Source organism: Notamacropus eugenii, chromosome 5, assembly GCF_028372415.1.
Source record: "Notamacropus eugenii isolate mMacEug1 chromosome 5, mMacEug1.pri_v2, whole genome shotgun sequence".
Taxonomy (NCBI): Eukaryota; Metazoa; Chordata; class Mammalia; order Diprotodontia; family Macropodidae; genus Notamacropus; species Notamacropus eugenii.
In genome coordinates, this window is record NC_092876.1 from 419,294,142 (window position 1) to 419,319,904 (window position 25,763).

Here is a 25,763-nt window from a genome sequence, read left to right on the forward strand (position 1 = left end):
ATTTTTTTGATCTTGTCCTTTAGGATTCAGATGTAAATTGATCTTTTCCAATCCAGTGGCCACTGTTGAGTTTTCCTAATTTGCTGGCACATTGAGTGCAGCACTTAACACCCTAATTAGGATTTTAAATAGCTCAGCTAGAATTCCCTCCCCTCCACTAGCCTTCTTGCTAGCAATGCCCACTAAAGCCCACTTGACTTTATTTCCCAGGATGTCTGGCTCTAGACCAGCAACCACACAATTGTGGATACTGGCGATATTAAGATCTTTCCTGTTTAGTTCTTGTGAATATTCTTGCCAAATCTTCGTCTTAAGCCCCTACCATTTGTATCTTTTAGCATGCCCATTTTTGGTTCCCTTGATATCTAATTTTCTTGAAGAGATCTCTTTATCATTCTAGTGTTTTCTTCTATTTCTTTGCATTGCTCACTTAAAAAAACTTCGTTATTCTCTGGAATTCTACATTCAGGTGGCTTTATTTTTCCCTTTCTCCTTTATACCGTTCACTGTCTTTCTTTCCTCAGCTGTTTGTAAAGCATCATCAGAAAGTCATTTTACTCGCTTGCCCTTTTTCTGTGGAATGTTTTTTTCTTGCTCCTCCCTGTGCAGTATTATAAGTTTCTATCCCTAGTTCTTCAGGCACTCCGCCATATCTAATCCCTTACGTTTATTCATCACTTGTACTTCATATTCATAAAAGATCTTATTTAGGTCATCTCAATATGGTCTGATGCTTTTCCTTCTTTCTTCAATTGACATCTAAATTTTGCAATAAGAAGCTCATAATCTGAGCCACAGTCAGCTCTAGCTTATTTTAACTGACTAGATAGAGCTTCTCCATCTTTGACTGCAAAGTATGTGGTCAGTCTGATTTTGATGTTGACCATCTGGTGACATCCATGTGTAAAATCACCTTCTGAGTTGTTGGAAAAGTTTTTGCTGTGACCAGTGAGTTATTTTGACAACTCTCTTAGTCTACTTCATTTTGTACTCCAAAGCCAAACTTACCTGTTATACCAATTATCTTTTGATTTCCTACTTCAGCATTCCAATTCCCTGTAATGAATGTGATAAGTTTTTTTGGTGTTACTTCTAGATGTTGTAGCTCTTTATAGAACTGATCAGCTTTGGCCTCTTCCACATCAGTGGTTGGAGCATAGACTTGTATCACCTGATGTTGGGACAGTTTGTCTTAGATTCAAACACGTCTTTCTGTCATTTTTGAGGTTGTTATCCCACAGTACTGCTTTTCTCACTCCTTTTATTGACAATGATGGCTACTCCATTTCTCTCTTGCCCACAGTAGTGTATGTAATGATCACCTGAATTAAATTCACCCATTCCTTTTCACTGACATATGTAAATGTGCTTTCATTAGAAAAATAATTTTTAAATCTCTGCAGAAAATACTTTTGCACTCCCGAAAGAAGTGGCTTCCTTTTAATATTTTATTGTAGGTTTTCCTACATAGGTCTTTTAAGGGATTTGAGTGATAGGATAGGGATAGAGTCTAGATCAGTGGTAGTTAACCTGTGGCCTTGAGGCCCTTGGGTGTGGTCATTTGACTGTGTCCAAGTTTTACAGAAGAAATCCTTTTGTTAAGGGGATTTGTTTTGTAAAGTTTGGATCCAAAGGGCCAGACTTGAGGACATAGAGGGCCATATGTGCCCTCGAGGCCACAGCTTCCCCACCTTCGGTCTAGATCTATGATTTCAGTGTAATAGAAAACTCCAGGTTATGAATGCAGGTTAGCAGCACTATCTTCTGAAATTTAGAAATCTTAAGAAGAGTTGCCTAGAGCACTGAAAGTTAAGTGATTTTTCCAGGATCACAGAGCCAGTGTGTCCAGCTGGATTTGAACCCAGTTTACTACACCACATTGGCTCTCATTTGATCAATATAAATTATAAAAAATGTTTTGTGACTGCCAAACCATGATTTCAGAGGACCAGAAAGAAAGCACGTTACTACCCATGTCCTGCCAGAAAAGTGAAGGGGTTTTTTTGTTGTTAGATTTTTACTATTTTTATCATTTTTATCCTTAACAATTTGCTGAGGGACTAGGGTGTATGGGGAGATAAACTAATTGGGAAAAATACTAAAATTTAATTTTAAAAAATATTTTCCAATAGGCATCTATCCTTTCTAAAATGGGCAGCATAAGACTGATGGCCTTCTATGCCACTGATATGACAAAGTGATTTATTATCCACAAACAATATAGAATGTAATTTGTTTCCACACTAAGAACATTTGGGTTTTAGTTCTTTGGACTTTGTTAATAGACTTTTAGAACCATGAGATTTAAATGTTCTTGTGTTTATTATTGAAACTTTTAGATTATTTGTATAATCACTTTTAACACAATTTTAGAAATGTCATTCTTGACTAGAAAAATACTTTTTATCTCTACAGAATGAAAGGATATGCTATCAAATGTTATACACTGCTGTTATAGCCTTGAAAAGTAGGTATTCCATTCATCCCATAAATGAACTGTGAACAGTGAATCCCACAAAGTAATTTCAAAAAATTCTTCTGAGTTTTGAGGTCAAACACAAGATCAGTAAAAATTTTGGGAAAATTCTTCCCCCGTTCGTATATGACATTAATTTTCAGACCACCATAAAGCTGTGGATGTAAAAGTGCTATATCTTAAACGTAATTATTACCACTATATGACATTTTGACTCTTGAACTTAATTATGACAGAAGTGAGATTGATTTTCTGAGTCATAATACACACTAGTATTTCACAAATGTGTGAAGACATCTTATGCACTTCGATTTTGCTGCTACAAGTTGACAAAATTATTAGGCTTTGAAAGTTTATTTTTTCTACCTTTATCCCAGTTTTTGGTAGGTAAGAGAAAACTTGACAATAAAAATGGAAGTCACATGTCACCTGTTAATCTCCCTCCTTTTTTTATCTTAGATTTCAAAAAGCTTCTTTAAATTCAGTTATATATATTTTTTAATTAAATAAAAAGAACATGAGAGATTGAAAGGTGGAAAATTCATTGCTGGTTGAGAGCTGTCCCATTCTCAGTATCTCTCAAAGCCTCTGAAAGTATACTGTTTATTTCCACTGACAAATCCATTTAATCTATGAAATTCTTCCCCTCTACCAGCAAAAGGATTTAGAACAGAAAAAGTAAAAAAGTTTTAAATAGCTGCCTATGTTTAAATTTAAATTTTAACTTAAAATTATATATTTTTTGTTATTGTTCAGTTGTTTCAGTCATGTCCAACTCTCTGTAATCCCATGTGGGTTTTCTTGGCAAGGATACTGGAGTGTTTTCTCATTTCCTTCTCCAGTTCATTTTACAGATGAGGAAACTGAGGCAGATACGTACCCAGCCTCACATGTGTGAGGCAAGATTTGAACTCAGGAAGGGAAGTCTTCCTGACTCCAGGCCTGGCAATCTATCCACTGCAACACCTAGCTGCCCCAAAATTATATTAGCATACTTAGAACTGTTTTTAGTTTTATAATAATCTGTAGCTCTTATCGAATGCCTCATTTGGTATGTCCCACATATGTATTTGGAATCTGAATAGCAAGTTTGTCAGCATGCTACAATTAATGCTATGTGATACTCCCATGTACACAAAAATTCTGTGATTTGTTATTTTCAAATTTATTTTTAATATGCAAATTAAAATAAACTGAGTTTTTTACATTGTAAATTTGCCAATACTTTATGCCAAAGAAAAGCTTCCAAATGCTTTACAAAACAATACAGAGGCAAGTAAACCTGATTTTAGGATCATCATAAAAACCAATGGAATTTTCTAGTTGATCCTAATTCAGAAATAATGGTCATATGAAAATGGTTTCTTCAGCACTTGAAATGTTTGATGGGAATGACAAAGCAACTTCAGTAGTCTCTGAATGGAACAATCTCTTTCTCAGAAAAATGTTTCCCGGCACAGTGGACAAGTAGATTTATTGCTAGATGTAAACCATTTGTACTGCAAAAGAAAGATAAATATTAAAAAAAAATTAAAACAGTAAAACACTACAGTTGTTTTCTTCTAAGCCAAAAATCAATGTGATGATAAAGAGATTTACTCTACATTACTGTTACAGACTGCTTCATGTATCAGGACTTAAACATGTAGGTCTATCACTTCATTTCCAATATAAAACTTCCTACTAAGTGAAAAATAGGTTTAACAAAACCTTTTTTTTTTAACAGCAACCTCTTCATAAGCACACAATCAAAATAACACAAAGCATTTTGTACCTTTTCCTTATTGATTCTTTTGGACTAATCATTTGAAATAGGAAAATAAAATAAATAGGAAAATAAAAAACTGAGGAAATAGCTATGAAGTTCAACAATACTACCAGTCTACTAGAACTATGTGTGACTCCACCTCATTAACTAAATTTAAGAAATCTGAGGTAATATTGATAAAATTTTTGTTTTTGTGTCTTAAGTAATACATCCTTTACACCAATTACAAATCAGTCACAATTCTTGAACTTTTTTTTAATAGTCTTACCAAACAGGCTGAATGGAATTTTTTCTTGCATGTTCTGCAAGCTTTCTTGGGAAGAGAATAGTTGAAACCATGAATGACTGAGAAACAGATCATGCAATCTTCAACACCCTCAAAACGTTTGTCTACATTATTTTTCCATAATGCCAAGCCTTCCATAATACTTCCATTCTAGCAAGAAAGAAAAAATGTACATCAGTATGCATACCATGTTATTTTTCAAATTAGACTTCTACAAAATAAGATTTAGATAAGAGAATGTAACATGTTTAACTCTAAGTTTTACAAACTGATTTTCAAATGGCTTCCCATTTTGAGAGCCAGATGGAATTCCTCCATCAAAACATAGCTCTGATTTAGTTATTAGAAACTCACCTGATGAGTGAGGTATGTGCTTAACTGCAGCATCCAGTTACGCCACTGCTGAACAGCCACTCCAACTCTTTTTCCACTTTCCACTGTTATTGAGCCCAGTGGATAATTCAAAGGAAGCTGAATGATAAGTTCAATGAATATGTCATCAACTGAGTAGGTAGCAATGACTTCTCTTGTGGTAGAGCGAGCTTTTACCTGAAAGAAAAAGAACAGCAATCTTCAAACCATCATTCCCTTAAGAATACTGTAAGCAAAGATCTTTACTTAAGAAAACTCAATTACATGTGAATGAGTATATAAATAAACCATAGTGTTAAATGTACTTGCCATTTATAAATCCAGTTCTTTGATGACAGATTCAAATGTCAAAATATACTATGCAATAAGTACTTCTTACATATATTAATCATATAACTTTGTAATTGTTGTATTATTATGCCAAGTGCTGGAGAACATACAAAATTATAGTTCCTGCTTTTAAAGATCTTACAAATCTAGGGGGAGGTCCATGTCTTAGATAAAGAAAAGGAGATATTCAGGCAATATGATATAAGACATTTGAAAAGAAAGAGGCTATTTTCAGCCTGAAGGGATTAGGAAAGCCTAGGACTTGAGGAAAGAAGAAATTATTATTAATAGGTGGAATTGTGGAGCTGGTAATGTCCAGGTATGAAGCACAGAAATACAGGGTATAATAAAGTCTTGCACACTGTACTCTATTTCATGAATGAGGCACAGACTCTCCATTACAATTAACATTATCTTCTAGTTATGATATACTCATGAACACAATCTTTCATTTTAAAAACATGACAAAAATAACATTCAAAAAGTTCTTTCAATTTTTACCTCAATGATTTTTATATACTAAAACTATAAAGAAGTTTTAAAACTGCAATCAGAGATATAGCCAATATTCTAAAAACTTTTTAGAAGTTAAAAGATGATACTAACCGTCATGCCGTTAAATAGCTGTGTACTTGTCTGCACAGAAGATATTTCTTGAAAGGAAAGCATATTACTCACATACTTGCTTGTAAATTTATCTACAACATTGAAAACACGCTTCTCGCAGCTATTCCACCAAAGTCTAACCATAGCTGGCAAATCTTTTAATGTGATTTGATAGACAGAACAAGCCAAATGGGGAATCTGAGATGAAAGGTTTGCTGTTTCTGGGGGAGAAAAAGTCTTAGTTATCTATCTATATATACATAAATCAAGAAGATGTTCATTTTCATTTAAAAATAAATTTTTTTTCACTGGCAATACCTGCCAAATGCAAAGAAGATCTAGCTCCCAGTGTTGTTGGCTGATTTTTTCTCTCTCAAATTCAGAATGAACCATGTAAAAGCCAAATTTAGCATTTGGCAACTAAGATGCATAAATATCTTTAATAGAGTTGCCTCCTGTATATAAATAAGACTCATCATGTTTACCTATTAATTCAGAAGAATATTTGTTATTTTAACTTGATTTTCATACTAGGGAATCCATACACAGATAAAGTCAAAGGTCCACTAAAAGAAAACCACTAAATTTTCAGTAATTGTAATTAAAGGAGCTAAATAAATCGTACACAAAAGGCATTGGTTCTGCTTCAATATGACTCTCAATTTCTTCTTATATATCCTACATTTTAAATATGACTCAACTACATGCCAAACTGGTGAAGTTTTTTTTAAATGAGAAAAAGGTGAATACTATCAATTAAGTGAAGAGAATAGGAAAACAACACTTTCATGACACATGAAATGAAAACATCCTTCCAGAAGAGAAGTGAAATATTCTCTCTGGAATATCATGTTACATTTTTTCCCTCTACCGATTAAAGTTTCTTAAGGGATTATGCCTAAGTTCATCTTTACAGCCCTAGTGTTCAGCATGCTTTTAAAAAGTTCCCTATTAGTTCCATAGGTTCTAGGTAATCCATCTTAGTCCCCAAAGATCATTCACCTAAGGCATATCTCTAGCTGAATGGAGGTCATTTTTAGCATATCTAGTTAAAGAAAATTTTTTTGAAAGATTGGTTGTCTCCCTATTTAGCCTGGGCTAGAAATGCAGTGATTGCTCATGTACCCAGTTCCCCTAGTGATCAGGCAAGGGAGATCTGCTCCTTTTTGACCTATGTCAGTTCCTTAGATTCAACTCTTATACCCATTCCCAGAGACTCACCATTTTGATGATATATTTAATGCAAACACCTGATTGGCTTATTAGCCCACTGAAGCTCAGAACTCCCAATCTCGAGAAATTTTGTGAGCATTAGCCTTGGCAATGGGGATTATAGGTATGTAACACCACACCTGGCTCTCACCTAATAATAAATTGCAGGATTATCAGGCTAAAGAGTTCAGAATTAACCACATTCAATGACCCTGCCAATTCCGGTTCTGTATAGAACCAAAATATATGATTTCACCTATCATAGATGAGAAATTCTGGAATATCTTAAATGTCAGTTTCTGTCAACAATTATGATTTTTCTTGACTTTGACAGTAAATAAAAAGGTGTTTCCCTAAAATGTAAGATCTTTCCCTGGAAGAAAGTATATTTGAACTCTAAGTCTGAAGCTAGTTTCATAAAAGAAGAGAGAATACACTTTCCTGACCTCTGACATGTAAATGGAGTTCTTCTGTAAAGAATGTTCTCGTTTCCTTATTTGGGAGCTCAGCAGCAGGCCCCGCACAGGTGGGTGTTTCTGGCATAAGTCTGAACAGGTGATAGAGCAGCTTATTCAAACTCTTTGTTCTTCTAAGATACAATGAATAAAGGGCACGAAGCTGATGGAGACAAATTATTTGTTAGTAATTCCAGATTAAACTACAATGAGACACAAAAACAGATAAAGCAAGGTACAATAACAGTGGGCAAAAAAAATGACTCAAAGTGTTTGGGCTGAAATCCCACCTCCAACACTGACTCTTGTGTGTGATCTGGGGCCTGTCACTTAACCTCCATGAACCTGAGTCTTCTCATCTACAAAACAGGAGGAAGGTTTTTCCTCTAGATCTGTGATCTTATGAACTGACTCAGACAATGAGAACAGAAGCTTAAACAACAATTAAGTCCCAAACTAAGAAATACTTTAAGTGAAATGACAATCCTGACTCTTTTTCAAAAGTATTTTGATAACATCATTCCTCTATTTAAAAACCCCACCACAGCTTTCAACTGCCACTTGCACCAAATAAAATTTAACTCTGTACTTTTAATTATGCATTGTCTCCTAGCTTGCTCAGGCAGAGCAGTGAACAGGGTACTGAACTTTGAGTTAAGAACATCCAAGTTCAAATCCTTCCTCAGACTTAGTTGTGTGATGCTGGGCAAGTGACTTGACCTCTCTCATCCTGAGTTTCCTCATCTGTAAAATGGGACTAATAAACACAAACATATCAGAGTTGTTGTGTGAGTCAAATAAGATAATATATGTAAAGTACTCTGTAAATACTAAAAGCATTATGTAAATGCTATAATACTTTCGTCACCTCAACCTAGATTCTTTGAGGCAGACAATAAAAGGGCTTGTCCATCATTCAAAATTTGTATAGTCTCCAAGTTTTCATTTGTCATGGTCTTGCTTATGTTTTTGCACTAAACTACATCCTCCTCTACTTTCAAATCCCTTATTACTACCTGTCCAGGCTGTTCGAGTAGCCTCCTAATCCATATCCAGTCTTGCCCCACATTCTAATCATGTGACTGCCAGATGTATATTCCATACAAATCCCATTATCACTACTCTTCCTGAGACCCTTCAATAAATGTAAAATTAAAAATGTTTATGTTAGTCTGACATTCAAGGCCCTTCAGGATCTAGTGCTACCCTATCATACTCCATGCTCCAACCAAACTGAAGTATTCACCATCCCTTGTATATATTTCTCGATTTCTCCTTTGCTCTATATTCATTTATACTGATATATAACATATAACTTAATATGTAACAGATATATAATATATATTTACATATATATTATATATTAAATATAATTTAGAATTATGTATCGCTCTATATTTAGAATACCTTTTTTTAAACCTCTAACTCTACTTCTACTTATCAAAATTTTACCTATCCTTCAAGACCTAATTCAAATGCCATCTCCAGAGTAAGCCTCACATAATTTCCCCAGTTGGCAATGGATCCTTCCTTCCTTCCAATCTTGCGTAGCACTTCGTTACCTCTTTTTCTGCACAGATCATGTTCTATTTTCTCATTGTAATTCTTGTATCTCCTCTATTAGATTATTCTGTTCAATTCACTAAATATTTATCAAGCTCTATATGCAAGATGCCGAGGATACAAAGACAAAACAACTATCCCTGCCCTCGAGAAGACATTCTTTTTAGAAGCAAACATGTACACATTTAAATGAATATGAAATGCCTACAAAGTAATTTCCTGGAGAAAGATACAGTTCTAATATCGAAGGGCAGTTTGTAAACACAGAATGTGAAAATTCAGGATGGCATGCTGGGAAGCCAGGGGAAGAGTGGAAAGAGCACACTCAAGGAATGGGGCTGACGTGGAGAGAAAAGAGCAGGGTAGTCACTGAAAGGAGCTTCAACCTCAGGAGCCCAAAATACACAAACAGATTCTGAGTAATCCCAGAGCTCTAGCGTAGGTGGGTCAAGCTGCCCTGCAGCACCCAACACTCTTGTGTGACAAATTAAGATTACAACGGGAAATATTTAACAAAACAAATGAAAACGCAATAGAACCTCGATTATGTGGCTTTCTAAGTCAATATGCAGCTGCAAGGGATCCTTAAAGTTTAGTGACCCTTTTGTATGAGTTTGAGACTATTCCTGTAGGGAACTAGAATGTCACATCTTACACAGTAAAAAAAAGTAATATTTATTTGACTGTCAATCCATGAGAAAGGAAGATAAGTTAGAGTGTGCGAGTGTGTGTGCGAGTGTATACGTGTGTGTGTGCGTGCGTGTGTGTGTGTAGAGAATATAAATATGGCTGCAGGCCAAATATCCAGTTCCTGATCCTGACCAAGGTAGACATAAATGAAGTCCTGGGCCAGACTGGTTATAGAAGTGAATCATATCTGAGGCATGAAATGCCATAAGCCTCACTTCATGATGAAAAGATTACATGCTCGATAAGGAGAGGTAAAATTACTTACCTTTGTGCCCTTCCCCTTCCTGGCCCTCAACCACACTCTGTACATAGTAGCTACTTATTTATCAAAATGACAACAATGTTGAAATCCCTGCTCAAGTTCACTCTTCCTGGAGCCTTTCCTAAACACCCTACCCCATCCAAATCTGATTATATAATTTCTTATTACATAATTTATATTTACCAACATTTTATTTGTAGGTCTAGTATCTTTGTTAATATACATTATTAGGCTGAACTTTGAGAGCCGGAATCTTCATAAATCAGTTTTGATAAATTACCTCACACTGAGATAGAGTGTCCAAAATATAATGGATGCTCTACAACAGGACTTGAACAATATGGATTTTAAGTTTGGTTCCAAATATAATCTGACGGAGAGGCATAATCAAAAGAAAATTAGACTTAAAATCCAAGAAAGCTAGGTTTGGGTTTCACCTCTACCATTTATGACTTGTGCAACTGTGGTAAAGCCATTTACCATTTCTGAGTTTCATTTTCCTTATCTATAACTGAGGCTAGTGCCTACAATACCTGTTGCAAAGGTATTGTGTACTTTGTGTATGCAAAGTGCTTTATGTTTCATAAATGTGTATTACTACTGTGATGTTCAAGTTGAACTGTTTTAGGAAACAGCTTCTGTTCCTTCCAAACTGGTACATTAGACTTTTTGGAAACTGGGGAATGGGGGAGAAAGGGAAAGAGGAAAGGAAGAGAAAAACTTGGGTTTACAGTTCATTAAGAAATATTTACAGTTTATTAAGAAATAGTTCTTGTTCAGAGTTACAGACTCAGAGAGAATGAGGAAAACCTGAGTTCAAGTTCTACTGATAACAAAGATTGGCTGTATCATCCTGAGCAAGTCATCCTTCCTCTCTGTGTCTCAGACAACTCTCTAAGAATAGGGAGCTAAGGTACATTGGGAGAAGAAGCTCCCTGCACAAATGAAATCATGGATCTAGACCAGGGGTAGGGAACCTGTGACCTCAAAGTCACATGTAGCCCTCTAGGTCCTCAAGTGCAGCCCTTTGACTGAATCCAAACTTCACAGAACAAATCCTATTAATAAAAGAATTTGTTCTGTAACACTTGGATTTAATCAAAAGGTTGGACCAAAGGACCTAGAAGGCCACATGTGGCCTTGAGGTCACAGGTTCCCTGCCCCTGGTCTAGACCTAAACACAAATACTCGAAAATAAACTAAAACAGCAACAAAACTACTACACGGTATCCAATAAGGTTAGTTTGGTCAGCTTGAACTGATTTTCTTCAGCCTTGACCACATGCACTAAACTTATTAACTAAAATCTTAATAGTAATAGGGTGAGTAGTTTGAAAAGCTGCTTAAAGATGAAAGTAGAATTTTTTGTGGAATCTAAAAACCAAAAACAAAGTAGGTGCTCACAGATTGAAAAAAATGGATTAACAAACTGTGATATAATACTGTAATGGAATAATATTACAGAATAAACAATGATGAACATAAGGAACTCAGAAAAACATGGAAAATTTCTATGAAATGGTACAGAAGAAGAAATAACCAAGAAAACAATATTCACAATTGATCACAATGGTGTATAGGAAAACAACAATAAAATCATTAAGATTTGGATTAAATGAAATGGTCTTGGCTCCAGAAAAGTAAAGATGAAGCACACATCCTTCCTCTTTATACAGAGTTGGTAAACTGGGTAGAGAATGTCGTATATACTGTCAGTAAAGGTATATGTCATTCTATTTTAAAATCCGCCAGCCAGATGAACTTGGGGAACCAACAGGCACAGCTACATCCATGCTGAAGGAGAGGGAACTGAAACCCAGGGGAGGGGGGGGGGGGGTGTATTTCCCTCCAGACTTGGGGCAGGGACTACAGTCAGTGAAAAGCAGGTTCCACAGGAATTTGAAGGCGAATAGGGCAGCTTGCTTATCTAATCATCAAATAGGGCAGACAAGGGAAGTGAACAATACGGATAATAAGGAAGGGATAAAAAAAGAAAAATAAGGAAGAACAGGTAAGAGGAAGTTTAAATAATCTAAGTCCAAAGTTGTTCAGATAAGATGAAAAACCACTTTCCTTTTTTTCTTTTAGTGAGATATGAAGCGTAAAAAGGGGACAGAGCTAATGATTATGGACATACCTGAGATGTGGCTGCTTTGAAAAAAGTAAGTATTAATTTCCATGTGAGGAGATAGCCCAAAACATAGCAGAACTCCTCACTCAATGGCTGAATAACTGCAAACTCTCCAACAGGGTAACACTCCAGAATATTTTCTAGTAAATCTTCCAAGATGCTAAGAACAGCCATCAAAGCTACAGGTGGTGACCTAGGAATTAATGATAAATTATAGATTATAGAATATTTTCTAAAATTTAAATCTTTTTTCCCCAATTTGCTGCCAAATTTGTTACTATTTAAATGCTTCACATATCTTGGCTCCTAAGTCTCCTTAAATTACAACTTAAGACACAAGGTAATTATGCAAAATGAAGAGCAATTTATGCAAGTCTGGATGCTAGTTAGTTCCAAACCAAAACTTTTATCACCTTACTAAGGTTTTTTTAAATTTTTAACCTTTTTAACTATATGGAGGCTTTAAAGAAGGAAAAATAATAGTCTTGATGCTTAAGACCTTAAAACATTGCAAGCAAAACATTTTCTTTTATAATGGCCATTACCACTGCATTATTGTGAAAATTATCATAAAGAGAATAACATATTTCAGTTACTTAAGGATTCATGATATGGTTAGCATATAGTCTTTCATAACATAGATCACAGCCACCCTATAAATTTGATGGATAGTTTTCTGGAGCTGCTATAATCAAAAAATTCATCACTCTGCAAAAGCAACTTATTGATAAGCCTTCCAAAACGTAGGTTGGCTGGCCCTCCCTCAGATGACAGACCTAAACACCATAACTAAGCCTGTACGCAAAGCATTTCTAGCTTGCCCAGAAATGCCAAACCTTCTAACCCATTGGCACAGATTTAGAAAACCCCATATGAGGATGAGGAATGGAGTTTTTGTATAAGGTTACACATATGAAAAAATTACCTAATTTTTATCACAGCAAATAGCTGGAAATTTTCTCTTCAGATTTAACATTCACTGAGATTACAAAAGATTCAAACTTTATTTCTCCTGAAGATCAATGCTGACCAATTTACTAGCAATGTTTTCTCACTGTGAGAGGAGAATAAAGCATATTTTGTCCTACTCTTGGCTCCCATCTTCTGGAAGAATGCTCAAGTCCAGAGATGAGAGAACCACCAATATCCAACGACACCTTTAAAACCTTCCTGTTTTTTCCACTGTAGCCTACCCAGTGTGCCACACCTTCCCACCCCACAAACACAGAACTCTCAGGGTTTTAGATAACCACTTATTTCTCTCCCTCCTTTCTTCTCTTTTTTTCTGGGGGACGTGGGAAGGGTTAAGAAAGGGGTGAGGAAGGAATGAAGGACTGATTTCCCAAAGGTGAATATACTATTAAAGAAACAAATACCAGCCCTAAAAAAAGAAACACAAATTCAGTGTGACAAATGCATATGAAGGGTCTGCTATGTGCAACACATATTACTATTCAAAAATGATATAGCCCCTTCCTTCAAGGAGTTTGCATTCTACAGGGGGCATGCAGTACATATGTATAGACAAGTGTGTAGGAGATAGTTTGAAGAAACTACCAGATCATATCTAACTGCTACTTAAGGCCAATTCTTCTTGATTCACCTGCAACAAAACTTCTAAATACTGAAACTAAGGAAGTAAGCAATACCTCTACCCCCAGGGTAGTGGTCAGCACAAAGCAAGCATTTAGTACATCCAGAGTATCTAATTAAATAGGAAGCAGCTAGGTGGTTAAGTGCCCAGAGTTCTGGACCTGTCAGAAACACCTGAATTCAAATCCAACTTCAAACACCAAACTCTAGGTCACAAAACCTTATAAATTATACCAATATGATCTATTTGTAAAATATAAAGAGCAATAACTTATCACATGAAAATTTTAAAAGCAACTATAAGACATTAAAAGGATTCAAATACAATTAAATTAAAATTTTAAAAAATCTCACAAGGCAGGTTCTTCTTCTTCATCAACATATGATTTAAGATCATCATCATCAAACCTTGGCAATTCAGGCATCAACCTAAGAGTTGGAGGAAACATTACTTTAAATTCTTTTTTATACGCTCATTTATACTTATATACAAGATTAACAACTTTTATTTTATATTAGAACATTAAGTTTAAATAATGCATGGGAACAAACTTTCCACTACGTAAATGAACATAATGTACCCTTAAGATACCATACAACTAGAACTTGTCTGAAGTGATTTACAATGAAGAAAGATGAATAACCAATATAATGTTCACAATGAATATAGTAAGCAAATGTAAGCAAGGTCAACACTGAGAGGCCACAAAATTTGTTTTTTAACTTCATTATTAAAGTTAAAGGACATTCCCTTTTCTGTCAACAATTTTTTGGATATTTACTTTTCAAAGTAGTTCACTTGGATTTTGTTAGGAAGTTATCTGCTAGGTTAAAACAAAACATATCAGTACATTTTAAAATTAAACGAGAAAACAAATCTTTTTTAAAACCATAAAAACACATCTTTGCTACTAAATATTAACCCAGTCAATGTGAATATATTTTAAGGCCATGTAATTCTGTATTTCTTCATCTTCAATGTTACATAAATTTGCTTCTCAAATAATTTGCTTAGGAAATATTTCTTTTTAAAGAAATATTAAACAACAATAAAAAGAAATTAATGTGTGCTTGAAAGTAAGTCTTTGATCCTAAACACTTCTTTATCAGAGAAATGAGGGGGACGGACTGGATGAACTCTAAGGCTCCTTCCAATTCTATAATAATTTTACATTTAATTTTATGATTTTAAAAGCAGTAGTGGCACAGTAGATAGACTGATGTACCTGAAGTCAGGAAAACTTTATTTCAAATGGGGCCTCAGACACTTAATAGTTATGTTACTGGGAAAATCACTTAAAAATTGCCTGCCACAGTTTCCTCATCTGTAAAATAGTAATAATAATTACACCTACCTCCCAGGATTGTTGTGAGGATAAAATGAGATAATATTCGTAAAGCACTTAAAGCACTAAATGAATTCTAGCTATCATTATTACTTAAAATACCTTAAAGCTTAAATACTTAAAATTCACATAGACTGATAGTATAGTTCTCAATGCAACGTCCCTAAAAATAGGAACTAGTTTTTAAAATGAACCACTTTATAGAAATGTGCACTCTATTAGAAACATAGTACTGCTTCTTCCACTTAATATACTTCCTAAATGAACTTACTGCATGAAGTTTTCTCTACACCACATAAATTTAAATTCTCTAAATTTTCACTAAACAATCTGAGTTGTCCAACTTTTTAAATGAAGAAAAAAATGATACACACGTACACACTTTTCAATAGTCAGCTAAACAAAACCCAATGCAATCAATACATTAATTTAATTCTTACTTATACAACATATGATAAACTGCAATTTGCACAGGTCTAGCTCTGAAGTGAAGTAATGGGGCAAGAGTATTTAACAAGGTCTGGAGACGTTCCGGAAGGTTTGTCTTTTGGTCAGGTTTTAATCTAATGGCGAGTTTGTGATTGAGCAGTTGATCCTTTGAGATGTAGGTTAGTGTTTCGCCCAAAGGTATCAGCACTGAATTCTGAAAAGATGTTTCAGATGTATCTTTGCTTTCCTCTGATAAAAGAAAAACAAAACAAAAAGATCCAATGAGGCAATTATCATAATTAATACTTGAGAGAAAATGAGTAGATAGATTATTATTGCAGAATATTATTAATACAAAGTAAATTTGTTACCTAGAGAGACAAATGAAATATTATAGCTTTTAACTGTGTTTTTATGCTGTTGACTCTTAAAAAAAAAAAATCCTGTACTCAGTTAAGATATTCTAATTAAGACTTCAGGAGTATTAATATTCAACTTAATTTTTCAGTAGTTGTTGGTCAAAAAAATATTCTGACCTAACCCCTGGCTCTTTCTCCGTATGAGTGTCATCCTCCCATCCTCTGCCGCCCCAATCCATAGCTTTTCTTTTTTTTATTAATGAGTGGAGGTAAGGTCAGTTTTTTTTCCCACTAGAGTATATGTCAGTAAAAATTTGAACAGTACAAAGCTTTGTACTTAGTTCTTAATCAATGCTTCATTCCTACCTTTTAAAAGTCCTAACATACTCTATATTGCCTATGTCCACACCCTGTTTTTTTACATTTAATATATTTTATTTTTCCCCCATTATATTAAAATACTTTTTAAAAAACTTTTGAGTTCCAAATTCTATCCTTCCCTCCTTTTGCCCCTCCCTGAGATGGTAAACAATCAGATATAGGTGAAGCATATGCAATCATGTAAAACATTTCCATATTAGTCATTTTCTACAAGAAGACTTGAATACAAGAAAAAAAGGAAAAAAAGTGAAAAATAGTACACGCAAGTCTGTATTCAAATAATATCAATCAGTTCTTTCTCTGGAGGTGGACCGTATGCTTCATCATTAGTCCTTTGGGACTGTCTTGGATCACTGTACTGCTGAGAAAAGCTAAATGATTCTCACTTCCTTCATCGTACAACGTTGCTGTTACTGTATACAACATTCTCCTGGTTCTGTTCATTTCACTTTTATCAGTTCATGTAAGTCTCTAGGTTTTTCTGAAAGCATCCTGCTCATCATTTCTTATAGCATAATAACATTCCATCACAATCATATACCATACATTTTTTTAGCTATTCCCCAATTGATGGGCATCCCTTTGATTTCCAATTCTTAGCCATCACAAAAAAAGAGCTGCTATAAATACTTTTGTACAAATAGGTCCATCCCCCTCCTCCTCCTTTTTTTTTTTATGTCTCTGGGATATAGACCTAGAAGTGCTAACCTATATTTTAAATAATCAATCTATTAACATCTTTCCCTCCTCATTAACAGTTATAATCTAATGTTTCTTTTATTTAAAAAAAAAACTCTAAGAATAGACCTCCCTTATTTAAAAAGCAAAGAAATTTTGAAATTTCCTAAGTAATCAAATGCCCAGTTGCACTTCTGGATAACACCAAAACTCCTTTGCTTCAGACTGTTCTCTACCTCCTTTTCTTTTTCCTCAACAATGATCTACTCCTATACTGTAGACCTCAAAAGAAAAGGAACTGATTTGGAAAAGACTTTGTGTACCATGCATAGTTACTGACTAGACTCTGACCAGTACTATATTCAAAGCAGCAGCTCCTAACAAGATCAACAAGTCCATGGCGTAAGTGGCAAGTTGAACAACCTTTCTAATCAGAATAATGCTTGACTGTTTGTGTCACCCTCTTGAAAAAAAACAGTTAATTAGCAGAGCTAAGTATTTTTGTCATGTTAAAAATAAAAGGCTTGTGAAATAAGAAAAACCAGATTATTGTACAAAGTAACAGCATTATGATAGGGATGATCAGCTGTGCAAGACCTGGCTAGTCTGAACAATACAATGATCCAAGACAACTCCTAAGGACTTCTGATGCTATCCAATCTACTGTTTGATAAACCCAAGGACCCCAGCTTCTGAGATAAGAACTCACCATCTGACAAAAATTGCTGGGAAAACTGGTAACAGTGTGGCACAAACTGGGCATAGCCCAATGTCTGACACCGTACACAAGAATAAAGTCCAAATGAATACATGATCTAGGTATAAAGACTGATACTATAAACAAATTAGGGGAGCAAGGAATGGTGTATTTGTCAGATTTATGGAGAATGGAGAAATTTTTCACCAAACGAGATAGAGAACATTATGAAGTACAAAATGGATAATTCTGATTACATTAAATTGAGAAGTTTTTGCACAAACAAACCCAATGCAACCAAGATTAGGAGGGAAGCAGAAAACTGGGAAAGAATTTTTGCAACTATTACAAATGAGGCAATGATAAAGGCCTCATTTCTAAAATATATAGAGAACTGATTCAAATGTATAAGAATACAAGTCATTCCCCAGTTGATAAATGGTCAAAGGATATGAACAGGCAGTTTTCTGAGGAAAAAATTAAAGCTATCTATAATCATATGAAAAAATGCTCTAAATCACTACTGATTGGAGAGATGCAAATTTAAAAAACTCTGAGTTACCACATCACACCTATCAGACTGCTTAACATGACAAAACAGGAAGATGATAAATGTTGGAGAGGATGTGGAAGAGTTGGAACACTTATTCATTGTCAATGGAGCTGTGAGCTAATCCAACCATTCTCGAGAGTAATTTGGAACTATGCCCAAAAGGTTACAAAATTTGCACACCCTTTGACCCAGCAATATCACTTGTAGGACTGTATCACTTGTGGGACTGAAAGGGTCCCACATACACAAAAATATTTATAGCAGTTCTCTTTGTGGTGGCCAAGAACTGGAAATCAAGGGGATGCCCATCAATTGGGGAATGGCTGAACAAGTTGTGGTATATGAATGTAATGGAGTACTATTGTGCTATAAGAAATGATGAACAGGAAGACTTCAGAGAGGCCTGGAAAGACTTGTATGAACTGATGCTGAGTGAAAGGAGCTGAACCAGGAGAACTTCGTACACACCAATAACCACAGTGTGTGAGGAATTTTTCTGGTAGACTTAGTACTTCATTGCAGTGCAAGTACTTAAAAAATTCCCAGTGGTCTCTTAAGGCAAAATGCCTTCCACATGCAGAGAAAGAACTATGGAATTCAATCACGGAATGTAGCAGATCATTTTCTTTTGTATTATGTTTTGGTTTGTTTTATGATTTCTCCCATTCATTTTAATTCTTCTATCCAACATGACTAAGGTGAAAATGTATTCAATAGGAATGTATGTGCAGAACCTATATAAAATTGTATGCCATCTCAGGGAGGCAGGGGGAGGTTAGGGAAAAAAATCTAAGTTATATGGAAGTGATTGTACAACACTGAAAACAAATAAAATTTAAAAAAAAACAAAAAGAAATGATGAACAGAAGACTTCAGAAAGGCCTGGAAGGACTTACATGAATTGATGCTGAGTGAAATGAGCAGAACCAGGAGAATATTATACATAGTAACAGCCACAGTGTAAGAGGACTGTTTCTGATAGACTAAACTTCACTGCAATGCAAGCACCTAAAAAATCCCCAATGGACTCTTGAGGCAAAATACCTTCCACATCCAGATAAAGAACTACGGAATTAGATCACAGAATGAAGCTGACTATTTTCTCTTGTGTTATGTTATGTTTTGTTTTGTTTTATGGTTTCTCCCATTCATTTTAATTTTTCTATGCAACATGACTAAAGTGAAAATGTATTTAATAAGAATGTATGTGTAGAAACTATGTAAGATTGTACACCTCAGGGAGGAAGGGAGAAAAAAATCTAAGATATATAGAAGTGATGGTAAAAAACTAAAAACAAAATAATTTTTTAAAAAAATGATATTCACCATGGGAGAGAGAACTGATGAACTCTGAGTACAAATTGAAGTATAATTTTCTCAATTTCTTTTTGGTGTTTTTTTTTTCTGTAGCAAGGCTAATATAGAAACATATTGTATGATTTCACAGTGGGTAAGGGAGGGTTGGAAGAAAGGGAGAGAATTTGGAACTCAAAATTTCAAAAGAATGTTAAAAATTGGTACTAAGGTTGCAACTGTTTTAGGAGGGATTTTACATCAGGGGTGTGTTCAACTAAGTTATAAATTATCATCATATTGTCTGAATGCTATAAAAAGCAACCTAACTGCTATAATTCCTACCTCACTTTCAGTATTCTTTATCTTAGACTTCCCGTATCACTTCAAACATTTATAATACTACTTCAATTTCTTTTAATCTGAATTTTAATAAATACATCTAGAGTTATGAATCTACAGATGATTTTATGGATAAATCTCATGAATATCAAACTACCAGGACATTATTTCACTTTTTACTTACCTGTAATCTTCACCAAAAGAGGTAAAAGTAAACTGTGTATGCCTTCAGAAAAAAACTCCTGCCATTCACTGATGAGGTTTACAGGAAGTTTGCTGCTTATGGAACTGAAATAAGCACTCAGAGTACAAGCCAAATCACAGCTAACACAGGCAAACAGTTGCACAAGTGGAACAGGATACAGAGCATGATTTTCACTTGTTGTCTGGAATAAAAATCAGGTAGAATTAATTCAGCAAATTTCTAATTATTAATATCAGATGCAATAATGGTAATATATTTACATTATACTTTTAAGACTCTATAAAGTATATAATTGAAATACTTAAAGTATTCCTTTCATTTATTCAATCCTTAAAGTAATCCAATGAAAAAGAAAATGCAAAATAGTTTTTAAAGCTAGGAAAACTTGAAGCTTCGAGAAGTGACTTGCCCAGGATCACACAACTATTTTTTAAAATTAAATATTTATTTTTTCAGTGAGCTAAAATACACCTTTTTCTTTCTTCCCTTCCCTTCCAACTCTCTCTATCCCTCCTCCCTAAGCCCCAGTCCTTGAGGACAAAAGAAAATAAACCCCATTAGAAATAAGTTTTCAGGTAAAACAAATTTCTGCATTAAGGAAAAAAACACACATACCTATGTATGTATAGCTGTGTGTGTGAGAGGCTGTACTCAGTCTTATCAAGAAGCAGCAGTGTGTTTCATCGTTAGTCCTCTGAAATTGTGGTTGACATTATTCTGATCAGAGCTCCTGAGTCATTCAATGTATAAACCGTTCTGATTCTATTAACTTAACTCTACTTTAGTCCATACAAGTGTTCTCAGATTCCTTTGATAACACCCCCTTCATCACTCCTTGCATCATAACAGTAAGCCATCACATTAATATATGATAATTTCTTCAGCCATGTCCCAATTAATGGGTACCTACTCCCCTCACATTCCCATTCTTTGCCACCACAAAAAGAGCTATAAATACTTTGGTATTATCCTTAGAGTGTTATAAATACTTGGGATGGGGGGTGGAGTCAAGATGGCTGAGTAGAAAGACAAACAAACATACACTAGCTCTTCCCGCACAGCCCATAAAATACCTGTGAAGAAAGACTTTCAACAAATTCTAGAACAGCAGAAGCCACAGAACAACAGAGTGGAGCTTTCCAGCCCAGGGTGACCTGAAAGGTCGAGGGGAAAGGTCTGTCGCACCTGACTCGGAGTGGAGCCCAGCCCAGCCTTGGCCCTGATGGTGCCTGGAGGAGGAACCCAGCAGGTCGGAATCCGCAGTGGCAGTAGGGAGGGGGGGGGGGCGTTGCAGATCCCTCAACCCACAGGCGCCAAAGGTTAGACCCCTGAAAGGGTTTTTCAGCTGACCAAGAAGGGAACTGGGTCTCCCCACAGCTCTGGCCTCAGGTGGTGGTGGCAGAGGCCTCATCAGGCAGCAGCAGCTCCCACACCACCCTGCACCCTCGGTTGGATCCTAAAATCCCTGGAGGAACTGGGCTGCTGATTCTTACCTCAGGCCTGTGTGCAAGCCCTGCCCCCACCTGATGTTCCTAGAGGAATTGAGTAGCTGATCTTTATCTCATGCTAAATGGCAGCCCTGCCTCCACCAAAAGCCCCAGGGGGAATCAGTATATCTGAATCTCAGCCCCGAGTGCTAGCTTGGTGGAACTGGAGGCCAGGTGGCTGTGGAATTTTATTACAGATTCTGGCACAACAGTTTCTTGTTGCTCCCAGTGTACACGCTTGACTGTGCCACCTTGGAGGAACTGAGATCTTACAGATCCCCAGAGTATACCCTACTCTTGACAAAGGACCCCAAAGTAAAGTAACTGGTTGGGAAAATGCCCAAAAGAGGGGAAAAAAAAATAAGACTATAGAGGGTTACTTTCTTGGTGAACAGATATCTTCTCCCATCCTTTCAGATGAGGAAGAGCAATGCTTACCATCAGGGAAAGACATAAAAGTCAAGGCTTCTGTATCCCAAACACCCAAAATAAATATTCAGTGGTCTCAGATGATGGAAGAGCTCAAAAAGGATTTTGAAAATCAAGTAAGGGAAGTGGAGGAAAAATTGGGAAGAGAAATGACAGAGATGCAAGAAAATCATGAAAAGCAAGTCAACAACCTGCTAAAGGAGACCCAAAAAAAATGCTGAAGAAAATAACACCTTGAAAAATAGGCTAATGCAATTGATAAAAGAGGTTCAAAAAGCCAATGAGGAGAAGAATGCTTTAAAAAGCAGAATTAGTCAAATGGAAAAGGAGGTCCAAAAGCTCACTGAAGAAAATAGTTCTTTAACAGATGGAGGCTAATGACTTTATGAGAAACCAAGTAATCACAAAACAAAACCAAAAGAATGAAAAAATGGAAGATAATGTGAAATAAATATCCCACTGGAAAAACAACTGACCTGGAAAATATGGGACTACCTGAAGCTATGATCAAACAAATAGCCTAGACATCATCTTTCATGAAATTATCAAGGAAAACTGCCCTGATATTCTAGAACCAGGGGGCAAAATAAATATTGTTTTGTTTTGTTTTAAATAAAGAATCCACCAATCACCTCCTGAAAGAGATCCAAAAAGAGAAACTCCTAGGAACATTGTGGCCAAATTCCAGAGCTACCAGGTCAAGGAGAAAATATTGCAAGCAGCTAGAAAGAAACAATTCCAGTATTGTGGAAATACAATCAGGATAACACAAGATCTAGCAGCTTCTACAGTAAGGGATCGAAGGGCATGGAATAGGATATTCCAGAAGTCAAAGGAACTAGGACTAAAACCAAGAATCACCTACCCAGCAAAACTGAGTATAATACTTCAGGGGGAAAAATTGGTCTTTCAATGAAATAGAGGACTTTCAAGCATTCTTGATGAAAAGACCAGAGCTGAAAAGAAAATTTGACTTTCAAACACAAGAATCAAGAGAAGCATGAAAAGGTAAACAGCAAAAAGAAATCATATTACTAAAGTTGAACTCATTACATTCCTACATGGAAAGATTAATATTTGTAACTCTTGAAACTTTTTTCAGTATCTGGGTAGTTGGTGGGATTACACACACACACACACACACACACACACACACACACACACACACAAAGAGAGAGACACAGAGCACAGGGTGAGTGGAATGGGATGCAATCATATCTAAAAAAATGAAATTAAGGGGTGAGAAGAATATATTGGGAGGAGAAAAGGAGAAATGGAATGGGACAAATTATCTCTCATAAAAGAGGCAAGAAAAAGACTTCAATGGAGGGAAAAAGGGGGGAGGTGAGAGAAAACATGAAGCTTACCCTCATCACATTTGACTCAAGGAAGGAATAAAATGCACACTCATTTTGGTACGAAAACCTATCTTACAAAACAGGAAAGTGGGGGAGAAGGGGATAAGCAGGGTCGGGGGGATGATGGAAGAAAGGACAATGGGAAGAGGGAGCAATTAGAAGTCAACACTCTTGGGGAGGGACAAGGTCAAAAGAGAGAATAGAAGAAATAGGGGGCAGGATAGGATGGAGGAAAATATAGTTAGTTTTACACAACATGACTATTATGGAAGTCATTTGCAAAACTACACATATATGGCCTATATTGAATTGCTTGCCTTCCCAATGGGGATGGGTGGGGAGGGAGGAAGGAAGAGAAGTTGGAACTCAAAGTTTTAGGAACAACTGTTAAGTATTGTTCTTGCATACAATTGGGAAATAAGAAATACAGGTAATGGGGTATAGAAATTTATCTTGCCCTACAGACAAAAGAGAAGATGGGGATAAGGGAAGGGAGGGATGTTGCAAGGGAGGGTAGAGTGGTGGTAGGGGTAATTAGAATGCTCAGCATTTTGGGTGGGAGGAGGGGAGAGATGGGGAGAAAATTTGGAACTGAAAATTTTGTGGAAATGAATGTTGAAAATCTAAAATAAATAAATAAATCATAAATAAATAAATAAATGACTGGGGCAGCTAGGTGGTGCAGTGGACAGAGCAGCAGTGCAGGACCTGAGTTCAAATCTCACCTCAGATACTTGACACTCACTAGCTGTGTGACCTTGGGCAAGTCACTTAACCCCAACTGCCTCTTCCTGGGTCATCTCCAGTCATCTTGATGAATATCTGGTCACTGGATTCAGATGGCTCTGGAGGAGAAGTGAGGCTGGTGACCTGCATAGTCCTCCCTCACTCAAAACAAAGTCAAGTGCAAGTCATGTCATTATTTCTCTGATGGCATGGTCTTCTTTGGCAATGAAGGACAAACATACACAGTATAAATACTTAGGATGAATGTCTTCTTTTTCTACCCTCCAATTTCCCCTTCTCCCTTTCCCTATTTCCATGATGAGCAAAATATAGTTCTGTACCCAACTCATGTGAGTGTTGTGTTCATTCTTCCCTCTTTTGACTAGGTCAGATGAGAATGAGGTTCAAATGTCAGCTGCTCCCCATTTTATTACTTTATAAAAAAAACCTTTATTTCTGCTCTCTTCACTTTGTATCAGTTCATTCAGTTCTTTGCAGGTTTTTCTGAAACCATCCTGCTCTTCATTTCCTCTAGCACAATAGTATTCCATCACAATCATATACTACAACTTGTTCAACCATTCTCCAAATGATAAGCACCCTATCAATTTCCAATTCTTTGCCTGTACAGAAACAGCTGCTATAAATCTTTTTGTACATACAGTTCCTTTTCCCTTGATCTCTTTGGGATGTAGACCTAGTAGTGGTATTGCTAGTCAAAGTTTATGTACACTCTTATAATCCTCTGCACATAGTTCCAAATTGTTCTCCAGAATGGTTGGACCAGGTCACAACTCCATCAACATGCTACAGTGTACTTACTTTTTCACCTCCCCTCCAGCAATGGTCCTTTTCCTTTTCTGTCACGTTACCCAATCAGGTATGTGTGAGGTAGTTTCTTCTGTTCATTCTTCTCTTTTTATCCAGTCCCTCCTCTAAAGTCTGCTTTTCTTCTGACCACTGCCTCCCTTAAGCCACCCCATCTCTTTCATCCCTTTCCCCTCCTACTTTCCTGTTGGGTAAGATACATTTCTATACTTAACTGACTGTGTATATATATTCTTCCCATTTTGAACCCATTCCAATGAGGTTCAAGCAATGCCTGCTAATGCTCCCACTTCCTACCTGCCCCTCCACTGTAAAAATTTTTCCTTGCATGCTTCTTTTATGTGAGATAATTATTCTTATTTTTCCTCTCCTCTTCTTCCAAGGTATCCCTCCTCACCACCTCCACGTTTTGTTTGGAGATCATCTCAGCATAACACACCACTGTCCTCTATGCAGACTTCTTCTAACTGCCTTAAGAATGATAAGTTCTCAAAAGTTTACATGTGTCATCTTCTCATAAAGGAATGTTAACAGTTTAATTTGACCTTTTTATGATTCTCTTGAGGCGCGTTTGAATGTGAAATTTTCTATTCAGCTGTTTCTTTTCATCAGGAATGCTTGAAAGTTTTCTATTTCATTAGATGACCATCTTTTTCCCCTGAAGGATTATACTCAGTTTTGCTGAGTAGATTATTCTTGATTTAATACTACCTCCTTTGCTTTCTGGAATATCATATCCCATGCCCACTGCTCCTTTAACATGGAAGCTGCCAAATCCTGTGATCTTAACTGTGGCACCATGGTACTTTGTTTCTTTCTGGTTGCTTTGCAACATTTTCTCCCCTACTTGATAGCTCTGGAATTTGGCTATAATATTCCTGGGAGTTTTTATTTTGGAATCTCTTTCA

The 25,763-nt window shown here is 36.0% G+C and overlaps 1 protein-coding gene across 3 annotated transcripts in view; it reads right to left on the reverse strand.

Annotated features, from left to right (window-relative positions):
- Positions 1–3,625: 3,625 nt before the first annotated feature.
- Positions 3,626–25,763, reverse strand: part of LTN1 (listerin E3 ubiquitin protein ligase 1) — a 98,290-nt gene continuing 76,152 nt past the window's right edge. For 2 of the 3 annotated variants that reach the window (XM_072614928.1, XM_072614929.1), the window contains 9 exons: positions 20,007–20,208; positions 15,531–15,768; positions 14,099–14,173; positions 12,158–12,344; positions 7,497–7,668; positions 5,839–6,059; positions 4,885–5,079; positions 4,513–4,680; positions 3,626–3,975 (listed from right to left, as the gene is read on the reverse strand). In XM_072614928.1, the coding sequence (XP_072471029.1) occupies positions 3,913–3,975; positions 4,513–4,680; positions 4,885–5,079; positions 5,839–6,059; positions 7,497–7,668; positions 12,158–12,344; positions 14,099–14,173; positions 15,531–15,768; positions 20,007–20,208 (1,521 nt within the window). In that variant the 3' untranslated portion in view covers positions 3,626–3,912. Of the gene's footprint in view, positions 3,976–4,512; positions 4,681–4,884; positions 5,080–5,838; positions 6,060–6,162; positions 6,324–7,496; positions 7,669–12,157; positions 12,345–14,098; positions 14,174–15,530; positions 15,769–20,006; positions 20,209–25,763 lie in introns of those variants that run through there. The other variant, XM_072614930.1, reaches the window with a different exon arrangement.